This window comes from Monodelphis domestica, chromosome 4 (genome assembly GCF_027887165.1).
Source record: "Monodelphis domestica isolate mMonDom1 chromosome 4, mMonDom1.pri, whole genome shotgun sequence".
Classification (NCBI taxonomy): domain Eukaryota; kingdom Metazoa; phylum Chordata; class Mammalia; order Didelphimorphia; family Didelphidae; genus Monodelphis; species Monodelphis domestica.
The window spans coordinates 39,894,279-39,920,087 of record NC_077230.1 but is presented as its reverse complement, the minus strand read 5'-3'; the positions used below and the strand labels follow the sequence as shown (position 1 = coordinate 39,920,087).

The 25,809-nt window shown below is 37.4% G+C and overlaps 1 protein-coding gene across 11 annotated transcripts in view; it reads left to right on the top strand.

Moving 5' to 3' along the window:
* SH3KBP1 (SH3 domain containing kinase binding protein 1) overlaps positions 1–25,809 on the top strand; it is a 505,965-nt gene that overhangs the window by 381,859 nt on the left and 98,297 nt on the right. For all 11 annotated transcript variants that reach the window (XM_056793311.1, XM_056793309.1, XM_007493470.3 and 8 more), the window contains one exon: positions 10,460–10,567. In XM_056793311.1, the coding sequence (XP_056649289.1) occupies positions 10,460–10,567 (108 nt within the window). The remainder of the gene's footprint in view (positions 1–10,459; positions 10,568–25,809) is intronic.

The following is a 25,809-nucleotide window of genomic DNA, read 5'->3' as shown; positions in this document are numbered from 1 at the left end:
CAAGCCTAATAAAAAGCTAGTTCTCACTTGAATGAGAAATCACTATTTTCTGGGGATTTTTTTTCTCCCTTTTGCCAGAAAAGTAATCTGTATGCTTCTTTAGATCTTTGCCTTTAGTCCCATTTTTTGGCCTTGTTTTGTAATTATTTGATTACATATCTTTCTCTTCTACTATCCTGTCATATCTTCGCATCCTACACAGTACCTACTGATAATTCAGAGTGATAATAATTATTAATAATAATAATAACTAACATTTATATTGTGCCTACTATGCCAAACATTTTATAAATATATCTAATTTTATCCTTATCTCAACCCTGAGAGTCAGATGCTATTATTATTTTCATTATACAGATAAAGAAACTGAGGCAGATAGGTTACATGATTTGCCCATGGCTCTATACCTATAGATTTGTATGAATATGTAGATATACATATACATATATGCAATCATAATTTATTTCTATACTATTATTTAATATTTAAACATAATAATAAAAAATAAAAATAAAATAAATAATATGTTCTTTAATATTTATTTCTATAATATAGCAAATCTGTATACATACATTTATTTACATAGTGCTTAGCTTTTTCTGAACAACCCCAAGGTTAGTCAAGTGCCAGTCTTATCTCTCTCTCTCTCTCTCTCACTCTTTTTTCCCCAAGTCCTAACTCACATGGGAATGCTGGAACACTTGTTCTCTTCTCATTTCCTTCTCCAGCTCATTTTGTAGATGAGGAAACTGAGGCAAACAGAGTTAAGTGACTTGCCCCAGGTCACACAGCTAGTAAGTTTCCAAGTCTGGATTTGAACTTAGGTCTTCTTTACTCTGAGCCCAATAATCTGCACTGAGCCACCCAGCTGTCCTTGGTGTAAATGGTATGTTAAAAATCACACCATTGATTTTTCCTGGACATTAGCCAGCTTAGATGCCTTTGATTCTGTCCATGACTATACAAATCCAAGGACTTCCTGAATTTCTGGATGATAAGATACTGATTGTAGCCTTTCTTAATTTGTAACTGGTTTGTGAGATCCAGTCTTCCAGGTTACCTGCAGAATGTATTTAATTATAGCTTTTTGGTGTAGAGGTGTTGAACAATGATTTTATTTACCTTGAGGAATACTCTTCTTTCTAGTTATAAAGGTCATATGCACAACAAAGAAAGCTTTCTTGCAATTAATGACTTAATTTTAATCGTCCATTTTGAAAGTATTTCTTTTCTCAATTTATCCTGCCTTAAATTGGAAATGGAAATGCTAGAATTTTAAAAACAATATGTAGGATCACAATACTTATTTATTTTTAAAGCTATTTTATTTTCCCAATTACACATAATAATTTTTCATTTAAGTTTTCTGAAGTTATAAAATCCAAATTGTCTGCCTCCTTCCCTCTTCTCCTCCCTCCCAAAGATGTAAGCAATTTGATCTTGGCTTTTATGTATTGTCATACAAAACATATCTCTATATTGTTAATATTATAAGAGAATAATCAAATAAAACCAAAACCCCCAAATAAAAACCCAATAAACTAAAGTGACAAATAATATACTTTGATCTGCATTCCAACTCCAACAGTTCTTTCTCTGGAGGTGGATAGCATTCATGTCATAAATCCCTCAGAATTGTCCTGGATCATTGTATTGCTGAGTCTATCACATTTGATCATTCCACAACATTGTTGTTGCTGTATATTTCATTCTGCATCAATCCATGAAGGTCTTTCCAGCTCTTTCTGAAATCATCCAGTTTATCATTCCTTACAGCACAATAGTATTCCATCCTCAATATTATACCACAATTTATTCAGCCATTTTCCAATTGAGGGACATCCCTTTAGTTTCCAATTTTTTGTCACCACAAAAAGGATTGCTATAAATATTTTTGTACAAGTCTAACCGTGCCAGCCCCTTCCCCCCCACTCTCCATTTAATAAACTCCCCTCTTTTCTAGGTGGTCACCTCTAGTACAAATATAAAACCATCTGTATGGCATACAAAGCCCTTCACAACTTGCTCTCCGTTGCACATTTCCAGTCATCTTACACCCCTCACCTACTCTGCAATCCACTGGCATCCCTACTGTTCCTTGCTCATGGCACTCCTCAACTCTTATCAGTAGCTGTCCCCAGTGCTTGGAATGCTCTCCCTTCTCATCTCTCTCCTGGATTCTCTTCAAGCTCTAGCTAAAATCTCCTGTGTTACAGGAAGTCTTTCCTGCTGCCCCTGAATTCTAGTACCTTCTCCCTATTGATTATTCCTAATTGGTTCTGTATGTAGTTTGTTTGTACATAGCTGATCTCATGTTATCTCACCCAGGAGATTTTTTTTTAAATTTTTATTTTCAGTGGTTAGACCAGCATATAACACACAGGCCTTTAATAAATATTTGTTGATCTAACAAATTATAATAAACAAATAATAAATATTTATTGGGCAGCTAGGTAGCACAGTGGATAAAGCACCAGGAGTCACCTGAGTTCAGATCTGATTTCAGACAAGTCACTTAACCCCACTTGCCATTCTCTTGCTTGGAACGGATATTAGTATTGATTCTAAGACAGAAAGAAAGGGTTTTGAAAAGTAAATATTAATTGATTGAATGACTGTAGTCCTGTAAGGTTTGTGTTTAAATTTGACATTAGGTGTGGCCCTTGGCAAACAATATAACTTTGGGATTATATACTAAAATATTTATCCTAAAACCACAATATAACACTATTAGCCCTTTGGTATGAGATAGTGGATGTAGATCAGAGATAGTCAGGCATCAATTGGTAAACAGTTAATCAATTGCTTATGTCTTGACTCTCAGTCATACTAACAGTGTGACCACAGGCAAATCTTTTCTCCCCTCAGTACTTCAAGCAACTCTCTTTCTTCTTGTGGATAGGGTGCCAAGCCTGGAGTCAGGAGGACCTGTGTTCAAATGTGGCCCAAGATCTTCCTATCTGTGTGACCCTGGGCAAGTCACTTCATTTGCCTAGCCCTTACCCTTCTGTCTTAGAGTTGTTACTAAGACTTAAAAAGTAAGGGTTACAGAAAGAGAAACTGTAAGGCAGATTAAATTGTGAGCTCCTAGAGGGCAGGGGCTATTTTTTGCCTTTCTTTGTATTCCCTGGGTTTTATTACAGTGTCTGGAACATAGTAGGTGCTTAGTAAATGTTTATTGACTGATCTGCATTAGTTAGAAGTAGTTTTTATGTTGGGACTTTTCTATACCTGTGAAATTAGTGGGATAGATAAAAAAACAAGACTAAACAAAACCAAAAAAACTTGGACCTCATTCACTAGCTTATTATTGAAATACTAAAACAATCATGTTGTAAGAATTTCTTTTATAAAGCCGTGAACCTTTAAAGACAGTACAGTGATGAAACTACAGTATGTTTATGAGAACACTCAATGTTTTGATGAACTTAGGAATTCTGTTCTTAGCATCTTAACTCTCACAGTACAATTATTTTCATATTCTTCTTGAAACACATTCTTAATTTTCTTGTAATTACCATTCTAATTAGAGTGAATATGTCCTAGGAAGAAATTGCAGGAAATCTACTACTTGTGATTTGTACAATGTATATGCTTTTTGGATTTTGTTTTGTATTGCATATGAAAAAGACTTTCTTTTAAAATAGAACCTGATAATTTTGTAAAATCCATCACAAACAACTAGTTTGCCTAAAACATTATAAATCTAGTTTTAGTATTTGTGATTTATGGCAAGTAAGAGAGTAAAATCAGTGCTTCGTTAATCCTTCATATAAACACATTTAAATTTAGCATAGTTATAATTTATTGCTATAATAAGTTAGATACATAGGATGATATTTGGTACCAACAAAAATATTCTTGCTTTCATAGAGTGAGAACTTGTAAAAAAAGCAGCAAAATCATGCCTGGCACAGGGATACAATGGGATTATATTGGGGAAATGATAAAGTCTCTCAGAGCATGGGTAGATGGGAAATGATGAGATAGATGGTTGCCCTGGGCACCTTCCTTAAATGGAGGATCTTGGAAGGAGCTCCACTATGTCCACCATTTCTGATCAGAGGGAGAGAGGTTCCAGAAGCTGAGAAAGTAGTTAGGTGTTAGAAGACAGTACAGCAAAACATATGGATTAGTACAGTACTTTAGCATCCTACAATTGATTATTTCAAATGTTGTTCTGTTTTGACTTGTGTTCTGAACAGTTTCCAATCCAGAAAGAATTTTCCTTACTCTTTTCATTCATTCACCAGCTATTAATTGATGGTTAACTAGGTACAAAGCAAAAGCTGAATAGACATGGAGACATATAATTAAAGCCTGGTCTCTATCCCTCATGGAATTTATGGGTTAGCTGGGGGAAATTGTAGTCCCAGAGTTAGTGTCTAAGTTCTTATGGAGGGGGAATAAGGGAGCTGATTATATATAATTTTGGAAGGTGAGTTGACCATTATGATGCATTTTCTAATGACTATTCACTCAGGCTACTTAGTTCCCTAATGAATGTCTGCTAACTATGGGTTACACTGATTAAGGTATCCCTTTCACACAGTGACTTGATGGGCATAAGAAATTAAATGGAAATTTTGAGGGAGTTTTGTGGAAGCTACAGATGACATGCAAAGACCAGCAGACAACAGAGAATAAATTTAGAAACTCAGAAATACATAAAATCTATACATAGTATTATATTATCTTATCTTCTAGTAATATATACATAATTTCTTTTACTGTAAACACTCCAAAAAAAAAAGAAAGAAAAGAAAAAAATTTAGCTTTCATTTCTGTTACAAAGGGAGAGCCAAAACATTTTACACAGATTTTCCAGATCATGGGGGTTTCTGTACCCCTAAACCCTATAATGTAAATGGGATACCTATATTTCTTTTTTCCCTTTGATTTTCAAACAATAATATTGAAGACTTTGTTTTAGTAACTGACTTATGGGAATGTTGGGGAAAAAATTGAGCTGAAACTCCAACTGTGTAGAATAATTACATCTCTTGGGGAATTGGGCCAGAAGAGGGGTGGGAAATGGTAACAAGCTGAGCCCTGAGAACTCGTGGGTTCTCACATGGATGGAGCTGTCTTCCAGCAGTCCCTTGAGGTTCTTTGCAGAAGGATTTCATTTTTTAAAATATTAAAAGATGCTTCCTTTAAACCTGGGTTGAACGCTATGGGGTGTGAAAACTTGGGGCTCACTTATTATGGGTTGCTTATTCACATGCCACCCAGGTGGCCTGTATGGTATTCAAGTTCTCCATTTCCGTCTCTGCAAAAGCAGCCTCCTCAAACCTGGTAGGTTTTGATAACTCAGAGATCATTTACCAACAGCTGTGAGAGTTAACTACCAAAGGAGAAGTGAATGGAGCAAAATGGTACCAAACTTTAACTTGAGCCAGATGTTAAACCAATTTATTTTCCCTTGTGGGTTGGAAATGTGAATATTTCCACGTGTAGTGCTCATCTGCACTCAAAGTCCAGTATTTTCTGAGAAAACGGGGACTTCCCTTTTAGCAGGCTTAGGAACTGGGGTTCTTCCTAGCTGTTATAGCATACATACAGATGGATAGCGTGCAGTTTGCAATATCATTTTGGCTATTGAGCTTCTTTTTCTATTATGTCTTTAACTATCATGTCAATAGTATGATTCTAGTTTTTCTCTTTTATTAAATTTATTATTAATTAAATTATTTTCTTTTTATTAAACAATGTTGTGGGCAGGGCATAAAAATGTGTACTGCTATTTTAGTTGCATTGAAGCCAAGCAGGATGTGTAGTTTCTAGTTTACTTGCAGTGCTTGGAAGTGAATGAGGCAGCCTGAGGGTGATGAACCATTTGAGGCTTCTGCAAGATTCTGAGGCCTCCATCCAAGGGCATCTTGAAGGCCCTCTCTATTTTTCAAGGACTGTTTCCTGCAATATTACTTGCTGTTCTGAATAAAGGAGGCTGAGAATAGAACCAAAGAAAGGTAGAATTGGAAGACATCTAGAGATCATCTAGTCTATCCTATTCATTTTACAGATGGGAAGACTGAGGCCCAGAGGCTTGAAATCAGTTGGCCCATGGGATTATATATTTAGAATTGGAAGTGGCCCTAACCTTAACCCTTTCACTTTACAGATCAGTGAAGTGAAACCCATAGAGGTTAATTGACTTGCTTAAAGGTCACACAGGCAGTGTTGACTTCCTTTTCCCCCTGTGCTAGATTCCTAAAGTCAAATTCCTGAAGGAATTCTCTTTAGAGACATTGCCAGCCTAAGAAATGCAAATAGAATTTTACCATAGCTGCTTTTCTTTTGCCTTCATTACCCCAGTTGTTGTTCAGTCATTTTTCAGTCATCTGTGACCTTATTTGGTTCTTTTTTGCCAAAGATACTGCCAGTTTCTTCTTCAGCTCACTTTACAGATGAGGAAACTGAGGCAAATGAGGTTAAGTTACTTGCTCAGGGTGGTCCGAGACCAGATTTGAACTCACAAAAATGAGTCTTCTTGACTCCAGATTGGACTCTCTAGGCACCACCTAGCTACCACTGCCACATCAATATTTCAAATTGAGAACAGTTGAGTTTCTTACTATGCTCAGAGTAATAGAAGCAGAATTCAAACCCAGGACTTCTGGCTCCATATCTGATATTTCTTCCATGACTACATGCTTCCCCTCAGTGACTCATCTGAAGTCATATAGCTGATTTCCTCAGTCAGAGGAAAGGACTTTTTAATTCTTACAGCCCTGGGGAAATGTACGTTATTTTTTACTGTCATTGTTATTATTATTTTTTAAAGCCCTTACCTTCCTTCTTGGAGTCAATACTGTGCATTGGCTCCAAGGCAGAAGAGTGGTAAGGGCTAGGCAATGGGGGTTAAGTGACTTGCCTAGGGTCACACAGCTGGGAAGTGTCTGAGGCCAGATTTGAACCTAGGACCTCCCATCTCTAGACCTGGCTTTCAATCCACTGAGCTACCCAGCTGCTCCCTCATTATTACAAATGAAAAGGCTGAGACTTCAAAAGATAAAGACATTTTTCTAAGGTAACACATTTCTTGTGAGCCCCAGAACTAAAACTAAATCTCAGGTATTCTCATTTTTATTCAAGTGTTTTTTAATTGTCTTCCCCATTCCATCACAGTGTGCTTCTCTGAATAGCTTTGTCCAGTTTGCCTATGGCTTCTATGCCATTGTAAGGTAGGAAAGGCATTGCAGTGAAGGTCAGTGCCCCAGCTTCCCAACCTCTTTGTCCATTTCCTACTAATTCCTCTTTTTCCTGAATGTTTCCAAATTCAAGAGAATTTAATTGCCAACTGACTTGCTAAGAAGGAAGTGGTAAGGAGTTATTCATTCCTTGGTGCCCTGTGTGTGGCTCACAACTGGGTATACTTCTCCTCCACAGTGGGGTAGGAGGTCCTGTCCTTGCCATTCTGAGATCCTCAAAGATATTGGTAGTAGCTTGGATCACAGATGACGTCAGCCAACCCTCTTTGCTTTTTCTCTCAGTTTTCTTCTTTAACAAGAAAAGCAACATTTGTTTTTTTAAGTGCTCTTAAGTGTTTTACTCTGAGTACCCATGTAATGGTATGGCATAAAGAATATTTCTTGGTCCTCTGGAGAATTAATTTTGAAAGAATAAATACCCCAGCTCAGGAACTGGTCTTTGTGTGATTACTTATTCTTGACACTAATAGCAAAATCAGAATCTGAAATGTATGTTTCCTTAGTTAATAAGGCATTTCCTTTTCTTATCCATTTTCCTCTCAGTACTTTAATTTATATCTTTTAATCCTTACATGTGCCTACTACAAAATTTAGGAATATTTGGTTCTTCTAGCACCCTCACTTCTCTTCTGGATTATCATCATCATCATCATCACTCTGTATATTGCAGTTTGGGGTTTTGTACAAGACAACTTCATTTTCGTTTTCACTTCTCATTTTGAAGTCAAAATAATTGTTCTGGTTATACCTTAAATTTGCCTCAGAGCTGTTGGAGGAAAAAAAAATCTCAAGTTTTCTATAGACTGCCATCTCTCTCATCAGATATCCTGGTATTACTTACCATGTCCCCTTCTGCTCTTTCAACAAGCTTCACTTTTGAGTTCTTATAAGTCAAACATACTGGCAGCTTCTGTTCCATGTATTTATCTTCACTGTGAGTCTTATATTTATTCCTAGCAATAAGGACAAGCAGCCATATGTGCTCCTTGCTCTTTTTACTTAATATTTTAACCATCCCTTGGTAATAGCAACTAATATTTCCATAGCATTTTAAGATCTATGAATTGTTTTCTTCCCAACAATTCTATTAGGTAGTAGGATACAAGTGTTGCCATGACCCTTTTACATATTAGGAAATTGAGTCACAGATAAACATGCCAATTTCCAGTAAGGACTAGAGCCAAAATAAATCTTATAATAGTTAACCAGGTCAAGTATCATTAAAAAGGGGGAAGGAGAATGTATTAAACAGAAAATCCACCCCACAGAGTTTTGCATTTTTAAAATACGTTTGTTTGTTTTTTTTAACCCTTATCTTCCATCTTAGAATCAGTACTGGGTATTGTACTTCTAACTAGATACAAAAGAAATATGTAATCATGTCCATGACCTTGAGGGATGTTTAGTCCACTGATCACAACAGAAGTGATGGACAAAAATTTAAATATCACATGTTTTCAATCGCTATGATTATGTAAATAAAGGTGCAAGAGAGAAGAAAGGAGTGATCATTGTGTGATATTGGTTGGCCAGCTGATATTTGGCCAGCTTTTGAGTAAGGGGGAAGGCACTTCAGACAGAGACGAACAGGGAAGAAGACATTACAAATGCTCAGTATTTATCCTGGAGAAGAGGCTAAATAAAGGAAGGGGAACTGATTCTTAGGTTCCTGTGGGAAGAAACTCTACCCTCAACTTCCTCTTAATTAAAATGCAAACCTCTTACACCAATGACCAATAGGAAGTGTGTTTTGTATAATATATGTATGGCCCAGATAAAATTGCTTACCATCTCATAGTGGGGGAGAGAAGGGAGGGGGTGGGATGGTTTGGATGTTATAATTTTGCAGAATGTATATGGGAAATTATGATTATATGTAAATGGAAAAATAAAATATCTTTGAATTAAAAAATGAACTTGATTAGTCTAAAAAAATTAAAATGCAAACCATTAGTTAGTATTGTGGATCCTTAAGGATTGCATCAGATTCCTCTGCCAAAAGAATAATAAAATATAATGTACTAATGTAATACAAATGAAAATGGAAAAAAAAGTATTTCAAAGTTAAGTATTTTAGAGTATTTATCTTGGGTTGTTAGTTGGAAGAGGGGAAAGAGAATTTATTTATACTTATGTATATTTTTCTAGCATTTTCTATAGCTATATAGCATTTATGTACCAGGACCTGCGCTAAAAACTTTTACAAATATTATTTCATTTAATCCTCATAATTACCTTGAGAAATAAGTACTATTATTATCCCCATTTTACATTTGAGGAAATTGAGGCAGAGATTACATGACTTGCCCAGAATAACACAGCTAGTGTCTGAGACTAGATTTGAACCCAGATCCTCCTGATTCTGGACCTTGTGCTCTATCCATTGCCACACCTAGCTCTGTCCTCTTATACCTTCTCTTCTCTATGTGCTCTACAACCCAATGATGCTGACTTCTTTGTGATTCCTTGCACAGAATACTCTACATCCTGACTCTGAGCATTTTCCTTGGCTGTCCCTGATGTCTGGCATTGTTTTCTGGCTACCACAGGAACAGCTAGGTAACACAGTGGATAGAGTGCCAGATCTGGAGTCAAGAAGACTCATCTTAAATCTAGTCTTAGTTACTTACTAGGTGTGTGACCCTGGGTAAGTCACAACTTCATTTGCTTCAGTTCCTCATCTCTAAAATGAGCTGGAGACAGAAAAAGCAAACTACTTCAGTATCTTTGTCTAGAAAACCCCAAATGGGGTCACAAAGAGTCCAGAAACAACTAATTAACGAAACAACAATAACTTAGACAAAGTTCACCAGTTAATAAGTGGCAGAGTTAGAATTTGAATCTAAGATCTTTGATTCCCAATCCTCTTATCTTTCTTTTGAATGGGACCGACCTGTCCATTTGGTCAGTAGCCTATTCAATCAAGCTTTAGCACCCATGAAAAGCTAATTATTGTTGTTTTCATCATTTCTGATCTCACAGTTGATGTAGTCTGGTATACTTTCTTTTAGAAAAGCTTTTGGCTGATAGAACTTGAGTACTTAAGTAGCCAGTCTTGTTCTCTTAAAATATTTGATTATTAACTGGTGTGTGTGTGTGTGTGTGTGTGTGTGTGTGAGAGAGAGAGAGAGAGAGAAGAGAGAGAGAGAGAGAGAGAGAGAGAGAGAGAGAGAGAGAGAGAGAGAGAGAGAGAGAGAGAGAGAGAATTATTTTCTCTTTTTGATTTCTGTCTTTATGTGCTTTAGGATTGCATTGATGTTGGCTGGTGGGAAGGAGAACTGAATGGGAGACGAGGAGTATTTCCAGATAACTTTGTGAAGCTTCTTCCACCTGATTTTGAAAAGGAGGGGAATGTAAGTATTTCTTTCTTTCTTTTTCTTTCTTTCTTTCCTTCTTCTCTCCTTCTTTCTTTCTTCCTTTCTTTTCTTTATAGTCTCTGAAGAGTTGGAATTTCTATTCTTCACTAGGAATCCCACTTGGCAAGCTCCCTAATAATATTAGTCTTTGTCCTTTGTACAATTAGTGCTGGCACATTGTCCACTTACTGGTGTTCACGTGGCTCTTTGGAATGGGTCTGAAGACCATTCTGTGTCTTGCTGTTCTTTCCTCCCTAGATTCATGTGTAATCTGTTCAGTCTTTCTCTGTGGGCCCCATTTTTGTTTTCATCTTTGCTTCTTTGATTTCTGTGATGAATGATGCTTTGGTTCCATTGAGCTACCCCATCTTGGCTAAGTCAAACACTAGGTAGATGTCTTTGCTGAAGTTGCTTTCATCATGAAACAAGAGAGAATAGATGTGAAAACACTTTGAAAAGTTAAAATTGCCATATGTACCAATGCAGGGTAATGGTGATGTAATTATGATGACGATACTGTTCTGCCGAAGTTCTAGAGTGTATCATTCCTTCTTCTTCTTACCCTGCCTGATATTCATCCATATTAGCTCACCACAGAGGAGCTGTTTCTATTCTAAGCTGTCCCTTGGTATTGGCATATCACCATCCTTGCAGTGAGCATAGATGCAGTGTTGATGAACTAACTTACCACCTGAACTGTAGCCCTGGTGACTCTTTCTCAACATTTGCAATGAAGATGTATATGTGAAACTGACTGGTTCCAGAATCTCATTATTGTTTATTCTGCTAATAAAGTGGTCCTTTATATTGTTCAGAAGAATACAGAAAGTCAACCAATCAGTTAACAAGCATTTAAATCCTTACTATGGGCTAGACCTGTGATGGCAAACCTTTTAGAGATGGAGTGCTGGGCTCTGCCCCCAACCCAACCCCCCAGACCAAGTGCTGTGCCCAACCCCTCCACATGCTGGGTACACTCCCCTCCTTTTACCCCACACAGGGGGAGGGTGGAAGCACACCCATTGGGCAGAGGGGCAGAGGGGTGGATTAAGTGAGATATGAGCATAGAGAGGGGGGAAGGGAGTAGCCTGAGCTCTCTGTTCCTCTCCAGCTCTTCCACCTGCTCTGAGCCACCCACCTTACCCCCTCTGTGTGCTTCCATTGGCTGCTGGGCAGAGGGGTGTGAGGCATGGAGAAGGGAGGGGACAGCTCTGCCAAAGCCCCTCTGCCTTCCTAGTAACCAATGCTGGGGGAAGGGGCAGCCACATGCCCATAGAGAGCACTCTCTGTGCCATCTTTGGTACCCGTGCCATAGATTCACCATCACTGGACTAGACAGTCCTAATTTCAGGGGACTAATTGAAAGAGTAGGAGCAATAATCAGACTTTTCTAATTACTCTCAAACATTTTGCAGAATAGACTGTCTAAATGGAAGTTATTTGCTTAAGGCTACCCCCTGGTACTAAAAGGAAAGAGTAAAACAACATATAGCTCATTATAGGTCAACTTGGTTTATTGAATCATATTATATTTGGCTAAATTTATAGTGAGTACTGGGAGTATAAAAACAGCCAGGGTCCTCTCATTTCCTTCCCGGCTTGAAGAATTCCTGGTCTACAATAAATCCTCAATAATACAAATATTAATATCTGTCTGAGACAAGTAGGATAAATATTCAACACCAATGCAATTTGAGGCTGGATTGGTCTTGCTAATTTATACAGGAAAAAGATGCCTTTTTTGATGAAACATCATATCCAGTGTCTCATATTTTTTTGACCACCCCCAAAGACTTAGGATTGCTACTTAGACCAGAGCACATGTGATTCTCCTTGTAGACATATTATTCTGAACTTGCAACTAGTCCATCAAACAGTCCAATGTCGGCAGACATTCAAGAACCTCAGCACCACAATATGCAAGTGGTTATTACTTGGAGGAATTTCTAATGGATAGTCTTTCATAATTAGCCTAAGGATGTCATACATCATACTTTGCATTTATCTCAAGGTGCAGAGTCTGCCTGGACACACAGGAAGCATTTATTAAGTACCTACTTAGAAAGGCAAAAGACAGCCCTTGCCTTCAAGGAGCTTACAGTCTAACAAAGGACACAATATGTAAACAACTGTAACAGCATATATAAAGGATATGTTGGAGATAATCTCAGAGGGAAGATATTATATTGAGGAGAATTAAGAAGGCTTCTTGGAAAAGATAGGATTTTAGTTGAAACTTGAAGGGAACCAGAGAGCCCATGAGCTGGGGATGAGGAGGGAGAGAATTCCAGGCAAAGGAGATAGTAGGTGAAAATGCCTGAGGTTAGTAGATGGGCAGCATGGAGTGCAGTGCTGCTAGGTTGCAGAATGCATGAGGGAAGTATCAGATAGGAAGATAGGAAGAGACCAGATTACTATTTATTCGTTTGAGTGCTAATATTCATCCTGGGAATAATTTTGGAAGAAAGTACTATTATCTTAGCAGGAAGTGAGGAAAAGCCTTTTGCAAAAGTTACAAAGAAAAGGGAAAAAAAACTCAAAATTTTGTCATATAGACTTAGGATATAAGCAGCTGTGCTACAGAGAGCTAAGTGCTCCTGTGAATGGAGTGCCTGGTCTGGAGTTAGTAAGACTTCTCTTCCTGAGTTCAAATCTGGTCTCTGTGGCCATAAACAAATCACTTAACCTCATTTGCCTCATCTATAGAATGGGCTGGAGAAGGAAATAGTAAACCACTCCAGTATCTTTGCCAACAAACCCCAAATTGGGACACAAAGAATCAGATGCAACAGAAAAAAGATTGAAAGTGCTACAAAGAAGACTGTTAAATTCAATATATAAGCAGAGAGGATTGAAATAAACCCTACTTAATGCAAATGTTTCTTCTCCTTGTGAAAGAAGTATCCCCAAATGGGAGTTACACTTATAATTTTTTTATTCAATAAGTAATAAATATAGTAACTTGATTCATCATCTAGCTTCACATCTGCAGGGGAAAATGTATATATCAAACACAGTACCGGAACATGATTATTCAAAAAAGATACCCAGTAATGAAAAGATCACCTGGGATACATGACTTTCTTGATGCCAATTTTTTTTTAACCCTTACCTTCTCTCTTAGAATCAATACTGTTCCAAGGCAAAAGAGCAGTGACTGAGCAATGGTGCTTGCCCAGGAAGAGTATGAAGCCAGATTTGAAACCCAGGACCTCCCATCTCTAGACCTGGCTCTCAATCCACTGAGCCTCCTAGATGCCCTCTAATTTCATCTTTTCTCTCAGTTCTTTATTGTTTAGGCATGCTAGTTTGCATTTTGCAAATCAAACTCAAATGAACTCATTTGATCCTTATAATAATAGGTGTTACTATTACTCTCCTTACTCCTGGGGCATCTAAGTGGAAAAGAGCATAGAGGATTGGATTTGGAATCTAGAAAACCTGATTTCAAATCCTCCTCAGAAAATTAATAAGTATTTGACTCTGAACAAGTCATATCACTTCTCCAAGCCTTGGTTTTTCCATCTGTAAGTAGGGATAGTAATAGCACCTATTTCCCAAGTTGTTGAGAGTATCAAATGATATTTATAAAGTACTTTGCAAGCCTACATAAATGCTAGCTCTTATTATTACAGATGAGGAAACAGAAGCTCAAAGGGGAAGAAAACAGGCATTTTAAATGTGCTGGCCACTCTGCTAAAAAGTTTTACAAATACCATTTCATTTTTTTCTGACAACAACCCTTGGAGATAAGTGCTAATATAATCACCATTATGTCATGGAAGAAACTGAGGTAAACAGGTTATGTGACTTGCCCGTGGTCACAAAGCTAGTAAGTATCTGAGGGTAGATTTGGATTCAGGTCTTCTAAAGTCTAGGCACAGTGCCCTACCCACCTGCCTCTGAAGGTTAAATAACTTTCCTATGGTCGAGTGTCAGCAGTGAGATTTGGACACCAGGCTTCTTGACTCTAAGGCCAACATTCTCTCCACTGTGCCATCTTGCCTTTCTTGGTGGCAAGGCATCATCACTGTAGAGTCAAATCCCACCTTCTAAATCCTGACCATATTTAAGGAGAGTAATAAATTCAGAAAACAAGGCACAGTACCTCATTAACCAAAAAAGAGAAATTTTCTACTAAGCAGAAACCAAGTCTACCTTTTCTAATGAGCACAGCAGACAGAGTGAATTAAATTCAATTTAGAGATTTAACCAATTGAAAGAACTAAGGCAACAATTTGGTGGTGACAGGATTTAGCATGCATAGAATTTTGCTTCATAATTTTGTCCAGCAGAGTTTTGAGAATGTATCATACCCCTAATTGGGATTGGCCTGGAGTAAAAATTTGAAGGAAAAGGAAATTCATGTCTGCAGCTTCTTAACTTCCCACTTTATGACCCACCCACCCCATTTTTTGTTGTTGCTGAGTCATTTTCAGGTGTGTCCCACTCTCTGTGACCTTGTTTGATGCTGGAGTGATTTCCAAAGACTCTGGCATGATTTGCCATTTCCTTCTCCAGCCTATTTTTACAGATGAGGAAATGGAGGCCAACAGGGTTTAGCAACTTACCCAGGGTCACATACCTTGTAAGTGTATGAGGCTGGATTTAAATTCAGGTCCTCCTGGCTCCAAGACCTGCACTCTATCCACTGTGAAACCTCGCTTCCTGAAATTCCTCTGTAGGCCAGTATTCGTACAGTATCTCTCACCTGCTGAGTGCAACAATTTAATAAGAAATTCTCCTTCCTCAAGAGACTGTCTCCTCTTCCATATTTCTCCCTGTTCTGGTTTGGTTCTCAGCTGCTTCTCATTTCAAAAAGGAATGGCTGGGCTATATACTTAAAAAGTGTAACTCTCACATGGGGGATTTGCATTTGAATAGAGAATTCTTACTAACATTATGCAAAGATGTGACTCTCTAATGGTAAAATTTCAGGCTCTAAAGACTGACTAACAGGAGGAAATTTTAAATGTCCTAAAATTATACCTTGTAGGATCCTGGTTGTCTCCTTTGTCTGTAAGTATAAAGCCAGCCAAGCCTTTGAGTTCTTTCCTTCTTGTGTACTTTTATAGGCTGAATGGTTGAGAGAGCAGGGATATATATAAAATCTTGAAATGTGTCCATAAAACATATTATCTTAAAATATTATGTACACATATACACAAAATGTACCTAAACATATTATATGTACCTATGTATTCATATGACTTTAATAGATTTGTATTTTCTTTTAGTTCCTAGATGAAATGCTTTATCCGTAGTAGGTGTTGTAAAAGTAGTTGTTTACAGAATCAAGTAATGAATATACATGTATGGCCACAAACATACATGTAATATACACAGACATGCATACTTCTATGGAAAGAATTTCCACCTTCCAACCTCATTCCCTGATCAAGCAAGGAAGATATTAAAGCCAAGCTAATATTACACTGTTATTAAATCACATTAAACCATTAAATGTGACATCGTTATCATCATCAAGTGATTAAAAACAATGTGGCATAGTGGATAGAGAGCCAGCCTTGCAGTCAGGCTCAAATCTTGGATTCAAGTCTTGCCTCTGGGAAATATGTTTAACATCTTAGTTTTCCAGATAACTCTAAAATTATTAAATAAATATTTTTATGTTATCTTAATACAAAATGTTCACATGTTTTCTAAAGTTATATGATTTGTGTTTGTCTCCCTTTCTTCTTCTCTCTCCCCTCTTGGAGCTGACAAGTGATTCAGTCTGGGTTATAGATGTATTATCATGTAAAACACATTTCCATATTATTTATTTTTGTAACAAATAATCTTCTAAGGCCAAAAACCCCAAACATATGCCCAGATAAACAAGTCATAAATCATGTATAAAACTATGAAAATTTTCACTAATTTTCATACTTCCTGGAAACACCTAGATTTCCTGAAATTAGGGTTAATAATACTTTTAATGAATACAGATCTGCTGATATGACCTAGGGAGTAAAAATTAGTGACAGCTTTGAGCCCTGTATCTCTAGTCACGGGGCAGCTAGGTGGCAAAAAGAGCTGGACCTATAGTCATGAAGACCTGAGTTCAAATCTAGCCTCAGACACTTAAGCAAGTCACTTAACCCTTTTTGCCTCAGTTTCCTCATCCATAAATAAAATGAACTGGAGAAGGAAATGGAAATTTCCAGTGTCTTTGCCAAAAAAAAACAAAAAACCCAAATTCAGTCTGTGAATTGGACCTAACTAAAAATGACTGAACAGCGGCAACAATTTCCAGGAAAGATCTTTACTCATATACAGTGGTCCCTATACAGCAATAGTGTCAAACTCAAATGGAAATAGGGACCCCTCATCTATATATAAGGATCCTTGCAGGCCACATATTAATTTAATTTTTTAATTGAATTTTGAAATGTAATATTGTCTTTGTTTTATTGTAACTTTAGTTTGTTCAATATTTCCCAAATATCTTTTAATACAGTTTGGAATATCCTGCATATTGTTGTGGGTTCATGTATCTAATATCTCTGTTATAGAGGACAGAGGAAGACCTGCTTTCTTTATCAGTCCCAGGACGTCCATCTTATGGAGAGACTCAGCCCCTTCCCATCTGGGAGTTTTATTTCCCTTTTTTTTTAACCCTTATCTTCTGTCTTAGAATCAATACTGTATATTGGTTCCAAGGCAGAAAAGTGGCAAATTCTAGGCAGTTGGTTTAAGTGACTTGCCCTGGATCACCCAGCTGGGACATATCTAAGGTCAGATTTGAACCTTGGACCATCCTATCTCTAAATCTGACTATTAATCCATTGAGTTACCTAGTTTGGACTTCCAAATTCTGAGCAGTTCCACCTTCTGAGCATAAATTTTGGCCCACTGATAAATTTCTGTAGTTGATTAAAAATGTGGCCAGATTCTCACAATATATTAAATAACTTACTCTCATTTTGACTTTCAAGTTTTTAATTTTGGTTATATAAACCTGGATATATGGCATGTTTTTGGGGGGTATTTTTGGTGATGAGGTGGGGATTCTGATATGCTCTCATCAGTATTTGAGCAATAGACCAAATCTTCAGTATCCTTGGTGCTTTTGTATTAATAAACCTTTCTTAAGCACTAGTATATGCAAGGTGAAAGGTAGCACGTCCCACTTTTTTAACATAAAAATTTTTATTTCTTTATTTTTAAAAATATTTTTCCATGGTTACATTATTCATGTTCTTTTCCTCCCTGCCCCCTCCAGGAGCTGACAAGGAATTCTACTGGGTTATAAATGTATTATCATTTGGAATCTATTTCCAAGTTGTAATTTTTATAATAGATATTTTATAACTAAAACCCCAAATCCTGTACCCATATAAACAAGTGATAAATCATATACTTTCTTCTGCATTTCTGCTCCCACAGGTCTTTCACATAAGTCCCTCAGTTTTGTCCTGGATAATTACATTGCTGTTAGTAGCAAAGTCTATTACATTTGATTGTCCCTCAATGTTTTAGTAACTGTGTACCATGTTCTGGTTCTGCTCATTTTACTCTGCATCAGTTCACATAGGTCTTCCTTATAAAAAATCAAACAGTTCATCATTCGTAAGTCCCATTTCTGGTACATATTGCCTTATGTGACCCTAGATGGCATCCTTTCAAGTGATTCCTTAAGATAATAAGTTGCTGAACAATCTCTGCCTTTCATCAGTAGAGGGAATTCACTCACTGGGATTCCTATGTACCACCATAGACTACCCTTTTCCCTGTGTCCTACCCTAGATTCTTCCTCCTACTCCCAAGGTGCAAGTTGCTGCTATGGGACATGTACATGCATAGGTGTATTCTATTCCTGGAATGCCCGCCCATCTCCACTCTGCTTTCTGGCCTTACTAGCTTCCTTAAAGTTCCCATTAAAATTCTTTTTTCCCTCCTTTTTTTCCTAGAAGATTTCTCCAACCCATCTTAATTCTGGTGCTTCTCTATTAATTACTTCCTATTTATCCTGTAGTTGGCTTGTCTTTATATATTTGTTTGCATGTTGCCTCCCCTATTAACTTGTAAACTCTTCAAGGGCAGAGAATATATTTTGCCTCTTTTTGTGTAGCATAGCGGAGTGCTTGGCCCATGGTAGGTGCCTAATAAGTGAGTATTAATTGCTTGTTTTTTTATTTTGTTGTGTATATTAATCAGTGTAGAAGAAGGAGAGTACAAATAACTGGGGTAGAGGGAAAGCAGGAAAGGCATTGGCTTGGATGAGAGGTTAACACTTGTGTTATCCTTTGAAGGAAGCTGAGGATTTCTTGGGCAAAGATGAGGAGCAAGTACATTCCAGATGTGGGGAAGCACATATGCAAAACACATAGAAAAAGGGGAGAGGGAATGTTTTGTATGGGTAACAGCTAGCAGGCCAGTTTTACTGGAATAAGATATGAGTTTAAAGGAATAAAATACAATAGCTGGGAGCCAGATAGCAAAGGGATTTAAATGCCAACCTAAAATCCTATAAAATAAGTATTTTATATTTTATCCTGAAGGCATTAGGATGCCTTTGAATTTTTCATATTGGGGGAGGGTGACTGTCAGATCTGTGTTTTAGAAAAATATCAATTGTGGGAGGTATAGTCTGGGCAAAGAAGAGCCAGGGGAGCCATTAGAAAACTATTTTAGGAATCTTTAATAGCTTGGTGCTACAGTGGAGAGAACATTGAACCTGGAGTCAAGAACACTTGAATTCAAATCTGGCTTCAGACACTTACTATTTCTATGACCCTAACTTTGGTCTGCTTCTTTTTCCTTCTCTCTAAAATGGGGATAATCATAGCATCTACCTCCCAGGGTAGTTGTGAGCTTAAAATGAGATATTTGCTAAGTGCTTTTCAATCCTTAAAGTGCTAAATAAATTCTAGCGATTGTTACTATGATCCAGGCAAGAGATGATGTAAACCTGAACTGAGGCAGAGACAATATGATCAGAAAGAAGAAAGCAGATGGAAGAAATGTCTCTGGGAATCCAAACAGAAAGGGATATCAGGGTATTAGGAACAAGTTCTTTGCTCTTCTATAGATCCAGGGTAGACACTGCCATAACATTAGGTCTTTATGTGCTATGTAACAGAAAGTGTGTGTGATATAACACACTGCCACCATGTGTACCTTGATTCAGCATGCTGTGCAGCAGACATTTCCAGAAGGATTCTGACTGGGACTGGGCCTTCTACCCGAATCGTGAGCTATCTCCCTTTGCCAGTTTCAACCTTATTGCTTTCCTTCTCAAAGGAACAGAAAGAACTATGTTCTGAGGCATCCCCCCAGCCTCCCCTATGTCACTTTTTCCATGCATTTCAGCTGCCATATTAACCAAAGACATGGAATCTCAGGATTGAAGAACAAAAGAAGGAATTAATTAAGAGACTGCCAACCTTTTTTTTTTTTAAGTCCCTTACTTTCCATCTTAGAATCAATGACTCTAAGGCAGAAGATCAGTAAGAACTAGGTAATGGGGTGTAAGTGACTTGCCAAGGGTCCTACAGCAAGACTATCAGTCTCTATCATTTTCTAAGACTCTGATTGGGGCATTATTTGGTCAAAGGCTGAAGCAAAACCATAGAATCTCAGTATTGGAGGGAAACTGGTAGACCATTTAATCCAACCTCTAGCTAAAAGAAATCTCTCTAGAGTTTATCTGATAGGTACTGATTCAGCCTTTGCTTGAGGTCCAGGGAGACTTCCTGGGGCAGCTCCTTCTACTTTTATGTAGTTTTGTTGGCATGTTTTCCTTTCCATATTCTTCGTTCTATTTTCTGGGGCCAAGAAAAAGAAGTCTAATCAAGTTAAGTCAACATATATTTACCAAGCATCTGTTAAGTCGTGCTAAGCTCTGGAGATGCAAGAAAGGTAAAAATTAGTCCCTGCTCTCAAGGAGCTCATGGCTTGGGGGAGACAACATGCAAACAAGTACATATGTTGTTCTGTTTTAGTTGTGTCTGGCTCATCGTGACCTCAATTGGGGTTTTCTTGGCAGAGATACTGGAGCAGTTTGCCATTTCCTTGTCCAGCTCATTTTCCAAATGAGGAAACTGAGGCAATCAGGATTAAGTGACTTGCCCAGGGTCACACAGCTAGTAAGCATCTGAAGTCAGGTCCTCCTAACTTCAGCACCATACTTTATCCCCTGTACCACCTTACTGCCCCAAGAAGTATATATAAACAAGATATGCACAGAAAAAGTTGGAGATCGTCTCACTAAATTTAAAGAGGAGCAGTGAAGGCTTCTTTCAGAAATTGGGACTTTAGCTGGGACTTGAAGGAAGGCATCAAGTCATCTGTAAAATGAGGAATTTAGAATATATGATCTCTAAAAATATCTCTTTTAGCTTACAGTACTATGTCTTATCTTTTTATTTGGTTCATGTATATACTTTAAAACTGTAGAAAAGTATACTAACTCTGAGTATCAACAGTCACCCTCTGTTTTCCCATAGTTTTTGCTTGGTTTGCATATGTAACTTTAAATTTACATAATCTAAATTATGCAAAATAGGTGGCAAATGCCATGAGGCCAGACTATATCTTAATTATCTTTATTTTTTATCCTCTGGGCTACTTAGCATAGTGTTTTGCATATACCACGTGCTTAATAAGTAGCTGGTACATGAATGGATGAATGTAAGATCTATTGATTGATGAAGTGGTTTAAGAAAAGATCTAATAGCTGTCAGAGATTTTAAAAAATACTTCCAACAGGATATTTAGTTTTGGCAAGTACTCAATAATACATATCGAATATCATTTTTCCCTTAGTTTATAGAGTCAACCAGCCTTATATTTCTTGTTATTAAAAGTTCTTTATTTTCACATCCTTATTTTATAGGAGATTTTTAAGACTGGGTGACTAGAGACCCTGCTATAATTTGCCAGAAGTTGATATTGTAATGATAATCAGAATCATTAACGTGCAGTCACTCTGTGTATGAGGGAGCATGAAACAGTCTGCCACCTGTTTTAGACAGATGTCATCTTGTCTTGCCAATGGCTATGGTTTAAATCACTCACCCAGGGAAGGAGGAGAAATTCGTTTGATTTAGGGGGAGAGAGGGAAACAACATTTATTCTGTGAGACAGTTCTTCTTGAGCTCAGTTAAAACTGCTTAAAAATTCTTTGGTGAATTCTGGTTATTTTCTGGAAGGGCATGGATTCAAGCAACATATGGAAGTCCTGGCAATGTATCTAAGAAAGTGGTCTACAGGTTCTCTCTAGCCTGTATATCTTTGGGTCTATGCCTAAATGATCAATTCTAGGAGATTTATCTCTTGTTGCACGTTTTAGATTACATTAGCTATTTATGTTACAAACAAGATTCCAAACATTAATGTGGGATGCCATAGACTAAAAAGATTAAATAATCTGAAAGCTTGATAAAGCATCCACAAAGCAATTTTCATAGTCTATACTAATTTGAACAAAATAGAGTTTGAGTTCTTGTAAGACCAGAAGAAACGATTTCCCAGGGCATTCTTCCTCAAAATAAGAACCCCTGAAGAAAGGTTTAGACTTTTGAGAAAGCAATTTGCAAAAGAAACAGAGATGCCTGAGACTCTGACAGAGTCAGAGGGACAGAGTAGAGAAACAGAAGGGGAAAAAAGGCTCAGACAACAAGAGAGAAAGTGTTTTTGGTCATATATCCTTCAAACTGGACCTTGCCTCTGAAGGATTTTTAAGCTGGAACAATCTGAAAATGGCTGAATTTCCCTCCATAATTCTTTTCATTCCATCAAAAATAAATCCTTGTATCTTGTCTACAAGATGCAGTGCTAGCTACCTAAAAAACGAACCTATTAAGAAGATAATATATTTTGTATATATTTTATATTGATCCCACTACTGGATGGTGGTTAATACTTCTTACTTAGGAAATGTACATAGAGAGGGCAATAACCATCAAGTATTAGCTGTTGAATGGACTTGAGGTCTAATTAGATTCCAAACTGCCATCTTTCTGTAAACTCTTACAGAAAATGATCTCAGAGGCCAACCCATAAAATAACCAAGAATCCTCTTAAAAATATGCCCAACAAGTGGTCAACTGACCTGACTTTGCTTGAAAGGAGCCAGAGCCTTGTTGTTCAGTCCTTTCAGTCATATCTGACTCCTTGTGACCCCATTTGGAGTTTTCTCAGCAAAGATGCTGCAGAGGTTTTCCATTTTCTTCTCCAACTTGTTTTAGAGATGAGTAACTGAAGCAAACAGGTTAAATAACTTGCCCAAGGTCCCACAGCTAAATATTACACAGTAATATTTGGGGCAGCTTGGTTCTGCAGTGAATAAAGCCCTAGACCTGAAGTCAGGAATATGTGAGTTCAAAATGACCTCAGACACTATCTGTATATTCCTGGGTAAATCATTTAAGCCCCTGTTTCCTTCAGTTTTCTTTTCTATAAAATAAATATGATAATAGCACCTACTGCCCAGGGTTGTTGTGAGAACAAGATGAAATAGTACTTGCAACGCACTTTGGAAATTTCTTAAGGCTAATTATTGTTAGTAGTACTAATTATTGTAATTTAATTATCATATCCTTTTCCTGTATATCAAATCTAAATTTGCCTTTTGGCAACCTGTTCCCACTGTCCTTAGCTATCTTTTTCTGGGACCAAGTGGGATAAATCTCATACCGCTCTAGTGTTATATCGCTTCAAATATTTGCAAGATAATTATCATGTGTCTCACTGCTGAATCTTTTCTTCTCCAGATTAAGCATTCCCATTTCCTTCAGGAGCTCTCCTAGCTCTTATTTCAAGACCCATCACCATATTATTTGCCCTCCTCTGAACATTCTTTAACATAGTTTACCTAGACCTTCCTAAAATGAGGCACCCAGAATTTAATTCAATATTCTAAATATTGTTTAACCAGGATAGGAGGCTTCCCTGCCTACAAGACCATTACATTCCTAGAAGGACACTATGATCCTCAATGCATTTTAAGATAAATAAATAAGGTGGCTCAGTGGATTGAGAGCCAGATCTAGAAATAGAGGTCCTAGGTTCAAATCTGGCCTCAGACACTTCCTAGCTGTGTGACCCTGAGCAAGTTATTTAACTCTCCCCCCCCCCCCCCCCATTGCCTAGCCCCTTCCACTCTTCTGCCTTGAAACTAATACATGGCATTGATTCCAAGATGGAAAGTAAGGGTCCCCCCAATATTCTTGACTGCCATGTTGCATTGCTGTGATATTTTGAAATTGCAATCTACTGTAACCCCAGGTTTTATTCTTTATTATACTATGCACTAGTTAGTTAATTTTTCCTGTGTGTATATTTTATCTTCCCTATTAGACTGCAGGTTTGTTGAAGGCAGTAGCAAGTATGTCATATTCTTTTCCTACATCCCATACTGGACCTACCACAGAATTTATTTATTGATTTGTAAGCCACTTGACAACAGGGCCTGTAGTTTACTTTATATCTTTTCTAGCTCCTAATAGGATATGTTAGGGAGCAGCTGGGTGGCTTAGTGGATTGAGAGCCAGGCCTAGCAGGTCCTGGGTTCAAATTTGGCCTCAGACACTTCCCAGCTGTGTGACCCTAAGCAAGTCACTTAACCCCCATTGCCTAGCCCTTACTGCTCTTCTGCCTTGGAACCAATATACAGTATTGACTCCAAGACAGAAGCTAAGGGTTTAAGAAAAATAGGATATGTTACACACATGATGACAGGCACTTAATAAAATATTATTTAATGAAGGAATATATAATAGGTACCCTATTAATTCATTATTAGTGGAATTGAGAATTGATCCAATCCCTTGGGGAAATAATTTGAAATTATACTAGAAAAGTAACTAAATGACAGACACTTAGCCCAGCAATACCATAACTTGGAATATATACTAAGAAAGTCAAAGATAGAGGGAAAGATTCTGTCTATAACAGAGTATCTATAGTAATACTTTTTGTGGTAGCTAATTGAGTGACTTCTAATAAGAGAACAGCTGTTATATGGATATAATGGGATTTCACTGTGCCATGAGAAATGACAAAGATAAAGAACTCAGAGACGGGAAGATTTGTTTGAACTAATTCATAAAAATAAGCAAAAATCAGGAGAATCGTTTACATAATGACCACAACTTTTTAAAAAAGAATAGTCTTGAAAGATATCAGATCTTTGAGAAGAGGAGTGATTTTAGAGGAGAAATAGTGTGAATATCACTTCTTTCTCTGAGCAGAGAAGATATGAGCCCTCATGCAGAATGAGACATATTTGTCAGATGTGGCCAATGGGATGTTGATTTGTTTTGCTTAATTATGCTTCTTCATTACAAGGGAGGGTTCTTTTGGCAAAGAGAGTCACTGGGACTAGTGGGAAGTGACATCAATGCTTTTTTTAAAAAACAGCATTAATTTTTTTTTTTAATCCATACCTTCCGTCTTGGAGTCAATACTGTGTATTGGTTGCAAGGCAGAAGAGTGGTAAGGGCTAGGCAATGGGGGTTAAGTGACTTGCCCAAGGTCACACAGCTAGGAAGTGGCTGAGGCCAGATTTGAACCTAGGACCTCCCATCTCTAGGACTGGCTCTTAATCCACTGAGCTACCCAGCTGCCCCCATTAATTTTTTTTAAAAGGAGATTGATTAAAGCTTTAATAAATTTTAAAGCCAAACTAAAACTTTTCGGACATCCACAATTTCTATCTTGCTCCTCTACTAGACTATGGAAATCCTATGAAGAAGAGACCTTTTCTTACCCATATATCCCTATACTAGACTTGAAACTCCATGAGGGAGAGACCCTATCTTCTCTAGATTTTATACCTTCTCCTCTACCTAGCACAGAATCTACATAGTATACACTTACTAAACATTTCGTGAATGAAGGAATAAATGAATGACAGAGACAGCAAAAGAAGAAAAGGAAGCTCAGGTTCTAAAGGGGGAAGATTTGTCTCAAGATCATACAGGTAGAAAATGGCAAAATACTCTGTTAATCCAGAATTTTTTCATTGCCCTAGGCTGTTTATTATTTCCCTATGTGAGCCTCAGTTTTCTCACCTGTAAAATTAGATAATTGAATTCAGTGAACTCCAAGACCTCTTTCCAGTTTTAATATTCTAGGCTTTGTCTACAAAAAGCACCTGAAGAAGTCAGCTGTGCTTGAAGTAATACTGTTTCCCTTTTCATATTATCAGAGTCAGCAGTAGAGGGGAAATTTTAGTAAATTGAGAATTAGTACTATCTGTCTCCAAGAGAATATAATTTTAAAAATTT